This window comes from Podarcis erhardii (genome assembly GCF_964252035.2).
Source record: "Podarcis erhardii genome assembly, chromosome: 2".
Taxonomy (NCBI): Eukaryota; Metazoa; Chordata; class Lepidosauria; order Squamata; family Lacertidae; genus Podarcis; species Podarcis erhardii.
The window spans coordinates 107,336,365-107,343,179 of record NC_138498.1 but is presented as its reverse complement, the minus strand read 5'-3'; the positions used below and the strand labels follow the sequence as shown (position 1 = coordinate 107,343,179).

At 48.0% G+C, this 6,815-nt stretch overlaps 1 protein-coding gene across 2 annotated transcripts in view; it reads left to right on the top strand.

Annotated features, from left to right (window-relative positions):
• The first annotated feature begins 339 nt into the window (after nucleotides 1-339).
• The window catches only part of TTLL3 (tubulin tyrosine ligase like 3), a 31,431-nt gene continuing 24,955 nt past the window's right edge, over nucleotides 340-6,815 (top strand). Inside the window, exons 1-3 of one of the 2 annotated variants that reach the window (XM_081852488.1) lie at nucleotides 340-402; nucleotides 3,112-3,196; nucleotides 4,822-4,888. In XM_081852488.1, coding sequence (XP_081708614.1) covers nucleotides 3,191-3,196; nucleotides 4,822-4,888 — 73 coding nt within the window. In that variant the 5' untranslated portion in view covers nucleotides 340-402; nucleotides 3,112-3,190. Of the gene's footprint in view, nucleotides 613-3,111; nucleotides 3,197-4,821; nucleotides 4,889-6,815 lie in introns of both variants that reach the window. The other variant, XM_081852487.1, reaches the window with a different exon arrangement.

The window sequence follows — 6,815 nt, the reverse complement described above, 5'->3', positions numbered from 1 at the left end:
GCTCATCTGTTTATGTGTTGATAGTAGCACTCCACTGCTGAAGAATTCCTAGTTTAGCTAGCTTGTCTTTCAGAGATTGATGGAAGGTTTTTCTTTCCTGCAGTTGATCCCTCTGGGATGGAGAACAAACAATTCAGATAGCACACACACCTCCGTACAGTCTGTTTTAGAGAAAGGCAATGAAAGAGAGGCAATTACCCCCATCCGCTGTCTCACTATCCTCAGCCAGGAGTGGTTGGTGTGTGATCCTTAAGAAGCCAAGCCAATGGGAAGAAGGAACAGAATCCTGGAATACGATGGTAGTTCCACTGCCCTTTGATGTCATAGGTGAGCCATCCTGAGCATTCTCTGCAGGTCTCGAGCAGGTGATATAATACAATGCCATTGGCCCTCTCTTGCAAGGTAGGCCTCAAGCCTAGGGAGGTTGTTTGCTTCTGAGCCACAAACCCTCCCACTGTGCCCAGTCTGGGCTTCGTATACCTGCAGCCGGAAGTAGGCTTTTGCCCACACGTGAATTTTACAGGGTCAAGTGGACACCAAGCACGGGGGGCCAGCCACAAATGTGCATGAGTCATCAGAGGTAGCAGGGAGACAGTATGAGCCGCAACTAAGGTAAATTAGGAATAGTATGTCCCTTTTGGATAGAGCCCATGTAGATGTGTGCCCCTAAGGCCAGCTAAGGATACAACAGTCTGATTTGTGTTGTTCTTTGCTCAATATATTGGTCCTTGAACTCTGCTGCCAAAACCTTACTCCTCCCCCTCTGGAGTCTTATCCTTGATATAATTTCCCCCATTTTCAGTTTGACTACACAAACCTCTCTTGCATCCCCTGCCTGGCTGGTTCCTGCTGTTGCCCACATTGCCTTAGATCTTGGACGACTACATCCCTCTATCCTATCAGCCAGAAGTGGTCACCTTAAAAGAGCCCCTGCTGCCACAATTCCCTTAATTCAGGGCAAGGGAAATTGGGGCCGTCCAGATGTTGCCGAAATACAACTCCCATCAGCGCTAGCCAGCACGGACTACTACATACATCCTCCTGCCTGATGGCCAACAGGCGTGAGGAACGTTTGACCAGATGTGGCTGAACCTACAACATCCACCATCCCTGGCCACTGGCTATGCTTGCTAGGGCTGATGGGAGCTGTAGTTTGGCAATGTTTGGGAGGCCAAAAGTTCCCCACACCTGATTTTGAGGGGCACGGGAAAGCCGCCCAATATCCTTAAGGCAGGGGCAGCTGAAGTGATGCCCCCAAAATGCATGATGGACTATGGTGCCCATCCTCCATGACCATTGTTCCTGCTGGCTGAGGCTAATGGGAGTTGTAGCTCTGGAACCAGTTAGCAATTTCTACTTTAAGCAGTGCACTGATGAGAGTGCTTTATCTAACCACAAGAAAGAGAGAGAAGGATATAGTAGGCAAGGAGGGTTTGGCAAACCACCTCTGCTGATCAGTTAATAATAATAATAATAATAATAATAATAATAATAATTTATTATTTATATCCTGCCCATCTGGCTGAGTCTCCCCAGCCACTCTGGGCGGATCCCAATCAAATGTTAAAAACAATACAGCATTAGATATTAAAAACTTCCCTAAACAGGGCTGCCTTCAGATCCCTGTTAACATCCCTTAACACCCCTGCCTTAATTTGATTCAGAAAGAAGTTCCTGGAGAGCAGCTTAAAATAGAGGTGCATGGCTCTTGAGATCTCCTTTCTAATTTTCCTTATCGTGGCCATTATCTAGCTAGCAAGCTTCAGTTGCTCTGGGAATTAATTCTCCTCAAAATACCTTTTGCAAAAGATCTTTCTGAAAGGCCCGGGGTGGGGGAGGGGCACGTCTTTTAACAAAGCAAAACGAAAAGGCCTCTCCCGGAGCACCTGCCTCTCTCCCTGGTTTCCATAGAAACGCCAAACAGCCGCATGGGAGTCTTGCGGAGGAGCTGGGCCCTCGCCGGCGGCGGGAGCGGGAGCCTCGGCTTTTCGGGGGCGGGGAAGGGACTCGGAAACTGCCCGTAGGTGGAGGGAGGGGGATGCTGGTTGGGGCAGCCGGCTGTGGAGACAAGGCTGTGGGGTAGTAACTTTGTGGGTGGGGAGAGAAGAAGAGCTCCCTATGGAAGAGGAATGGGGTTCGTCTGCCGCGGCTCCTGATGGAGAGGAATGCCCTTTGCACATGCACAGAGGTGCTCTCGTCTCCGTTGCGGTGCAAGAGCGCCAACTTGGCCCCGCGACCGTGGGTGCCCCGGGGACGTGGGTGCCATACAGCGTGCAATGACCCTGTGGGTGCCCGGCACCTTCATGGGGAATTGTGTGGGTGCTCAGGGAGTTGGCACCCATGTTGCGGTGCCAGGTTTTTCGGAGCTCAAAAGCCTGTTTCTTACAGGGTTATGTTCACCTGGGAATGCTGTGCTTGGTTGGAGGGTGGATAGCGAGGGGAAGCAGCTGGGGGGTATGGGAACTGTTGGTTTAGATTTTGGAAGGGGAAGGGTGCCCAATGGCTTGAATGTGTGTGTGTGTATTGATGTGATCAAGCAGTGCTTCCCTGTCTAATGACCTGAGGTGCTTTGTGCCTGGCAGTGAAGGAAAAAGCACTTTAAAAAAAACGATTTCCAAAATGAAAAGCCCATTTTAAGTTTGCAAAAAGAGCAGAAACGCAGTGCAGGGGCACCTTTGAGTCAGCTCAGCTGTTACTGCTCTGTCCGAACCCAAGTGAGCATCTCTGAAAAGCTTCTGGTGAAAAGGTAGGTTTATCAAAGGTCTCCAACAAAAAAAAGGGGTATTGGGTGCAGATCCATTCTGCCCTACTAAAAATTTCCTCCTTGCCATGGGCGTGGCAGGGAGAGGCAGCTGCCCCCCCCATCAATAAAAAACAATGAAAATACATAGCTAACTGAGGTTCTGCCCCCTAACAAAAGGCATGCCCCCCCCCAAAAAAAATTCCGGGCTACGTCCAATAATAGAAAGTGGACAGCTGCCATAGGTTGTATGATGTGGATGTCTGTCTGCGGATTATATTCTGTCATGAGCTCCTATATGGGATATTGATGTGGAGAGGAGGGATCTCTAGCTTAGCTGCAACAGTGAGCTTGTCACCTTGTCCCTGCAGGTGGCTGTCCGGTGCGCCATGACTGAAATACCTGTTCACTGTGAGTTGCTGGACAGGCAGTGGAGCTGGCACCAAGAATATGCAGGTGATTGACCGCGGAGCTGCTTATTGGGACAGCCAGGATCCAGATTCTCTGGGAATGTACTGCTTTGCACAAATATATTGTTTCAGCGATCAATATTTTGAAAGGATTTGGAATTCATGTCCCTGACTTGAGGGAATTAAAAGAGGGCAATATCTGAGGGGTAGATTAAATTGTAGGGTACTATAAAAAGCTAACCAAAGTAGTAATACCTTGCCTCTCTGTAAACTCTGCTCACTTCCTCACCAGACTCTGGTAACCACACATGTGCAAGGGTTTTTTCCCAGAGCTATATGGGCTGGGTTTCGAGAAATGGAAGCTGAGTTTGCCAGGATGCCAAATATTCTTCTCAGCGTACAATGCTTGTATAGCAAACCCCCCCCCCCGAAATACATGGGATATGTGTTCAGTTCAGTTTTGAAGAGGCTGTCGTGACCCATAAATGGTGGGCATGTTTACTCCAAATTCTCAACTGGTTGCAGGCACCACACAGTGGGCAAAGGCTACAGTGACCCCTAAAGGGTGTTTGGGGTAGGGTGGCAGTCAAAGGAATCTAAGTGCTTTGTGGTAGTCTCTGCAGCTGCCTTGAGAGGCAGAGCTGATGCTCTCACTTCACTACAAGCTCACACCTCTCCTGTCCAAAAAATAAATCCAGTATTAAAGAAGAGCAAGACCTAGAACAGGAGTGGGGAATCTCATTTTGCCCATTCTATGATGCCCTCCCTATTTGGCCGGCCAGACCACACCCACTGCTCTACAACACCTGATGTCATATACGAAGTCACTTGTGAGGTATGTAAAGTTGAGGCTTTGTCAAAAGGGTGTTTGCTGGCCTGCAAAGCCCTTTTCAAAGCGCAGGCCGAGATAGTGCTTTGAGTGGGGCTTCTGAAAACACACTGTTTTCTGCAGCTCTTTGAACAGAGCTTCTGAAGATCCAAGAACAAGCCGATTGTCCTAGAAGAAACAGTGGTCATGGGAGTTGCAGATTTGTCAGTAATAATAATAATAATAATAATAATAATAATAATAATAATATATTATTTATACCCTGCCCATCTGGCTGAGTTTCCCTAGCCACTCTGGGCAGCTCCCAACAGAATATTAAAAACATGATAAAACATCAAACATTAAAAACTTCCCAAAACAGGGCTGCCTTCAGATGTCTTCTAAAAGTCAGATAGTTGTTTGTTTCCTTGACATCTGATGGGAGGGCATTCCACAGGGCAGGCGCCACTACCAAGAAGGCCCTCTGCCTGGTTTCCTGTGACCTCACTCCTCACTCAGAGGAGGACCTCAGTGTCTGGGCTGAACGATGGAGGTGGAGATGCTTCTTCACGTATACAGGACTGAGGCCATTTAGGGCTTTAAAGGTCAGCACCAACACTTTGAATTGTGTTTGGAAACGTACTGGGAGCCAATGTAGGTCTTTCAGGACCAGTGTTATATGGTCTTAGCAGCCACTCCCAGTCACCAGTCTAGCTGCAGCATTCCGTTGGACCTTTATTGTGTCATTTTTGCTGCATTTGCCTTTGGAGTAGGGCAATCCCCTGGAAGTCTTGTGGGGCTGCATTCCTTTTGGAGTCATAGGATCTTTTAACAACCTCAGTGTTTCTTTTGGTCTCTCACAGTTGGGCCCAAAGTGTAAAGCAGGAGGGGACAGTGATGCTGGAGGGGGCAGAAGGACCAGCAGAGGAGGTAAGGTAGCAGCTACTCCAAGATTTCTACTCCATGCTTCCTAGGTCAAAGAGGTGCCTTCAGGACAAAAGGCTGCCTGCAGCATCCTTTCCCAACCTCGTGCCCTTCTTCACACAGTGTACAATTGAACTATGGAACTCCTTCCCACAGGAAGCAGTGATGGCCACCAATGGATTTAAGAGAGGATTGGGCAAATTCATGGAGGATAAGGCTCCCAATGGCTGCTTGCCATGATGACTTTGCTCTACCTTCATGGTTGTTGTTGTTGTTTAGTCGTTTAGTTGTGTCCTACTCTTCATGCCCCATGGACCAGAGCACGCCAGGCACTCCTGTCTTCCACCGCCTCCCGCAGTTTGGTCAAACTCATGCTGGTAGCTTTGAGAACACTGTCCAACCATCTCGTCCTCTGTTCCCCCCTTCTCCTTGTGCCCTCCATCTTTCCCAACATCAGGGTCTTTTCCAGGGAGTCTTCTCTTCTCATGAGGTGGCCAAAGTATTGGAGCCTCAGCTTCACGATCTGTCCTTCCAGTGAGCACGCAGGGCTGATTTCCTTAAGAATGGATAGGTTTGATCTTCTTGCAGTCCATGGGACTCTCAAGAGTCTCCTCCAGCACCATAATTCAAAAGCATCAATTCTTAGTACATAATACAAATATTGTATCCAGTGTTGCACCAGCAGGGTTCCACTGACACAATGGGGACTTCGGCTTCCTTTCCTCCTCCTCCATGCCCCAAAATCTGCTCTGGAGGCTCGTCCAACACTCTGGAACTAATTTTGAGGGTGCACCAGAGGGGCAGGGGACAAAAGAAAAAGAGGAGGCTCTAGATCAGGGGTCAGCGAGCTTTTTCAGCCATGGGTCACCACCTTGTGGGTGGCCGGACTATATTTTGAAAAAAATAATAATGAACAAATTCCTACGCCCCACAATAACCCAGAGATGCATTTTAAATAAAAGCACACATTCTACTCATGTAAAAGCACAAGGCAGGCCCCACAAATAACCCAGAGATGCATTTTAAATAAAAGGACACATTCTACTCATGTAAAAACACGCTGATTCCTGGACCGTCCAAGGGCCAGATTGAGAAGGTGATTGGGCCGCATCCGGCCCCTGGGCCTTAGTTTGCCTACCCCTGCTCTAGATCATGTACAGAAATCTGTTGCACCAACAAAGCTGCAGTGTTGGATACGGCCCTAAGGTAGAGGTCCATTATCTCCTGCCTCTTCCATTCATAAGTCCCAGCAGGAACAAGTCCTGCTTCTTCAGGTGTGTTTTTCTGTATCATAATATGTCTTAGACTAGCCATGTAGTCCCCATATGTGCCATTTGAACCCTTGTTCTTCTAAAAACCAGCTGCACTGGCTCCCGGTGGAGTACAGGATCAGGTTTAAGGTGCTGGTTTTAACCTTCAAAGTCCTATACGGCCTAGAACCCTCGTACCTACGGGACTGCCTCTCCTGGTATGTCCCACGGAGGACTTTACAGTCTTCAAATAAAAACATGTTGGAGGTCCCGGGCCATAGGGAGGTTGGGTTGGCCTCAGCCAGAGCTAGGGCTTTTTCGACTATGGCCCTGATCTGGTGGAACACTCTGTCACAAGAGACTAGGGCCCTGCAGGACTTGACATCTTTCCACAGGGCCTGCAAGACAGAGCTGTTCCACCAGGCCTTTGGCCAAGGTACAGTCTGACCCCCTCCTTCTGTAATCCTCATATAACTCTAGCCCAATGGTTGCCATTAATTTGACTCTGAATTGATTTTAGAATGAATTGATTTTAGAATGTATTTCAATTAATTAATTGTGATTTTATGTAAACTGTGTTATTTTTACTGTTGTTAGCTGCTCTGAGCCCGGCTTCGGCTGGGGAGGGCGGGATATAAATAAATTATTATTATTATTATTATTATTATTATTATTATTATTAT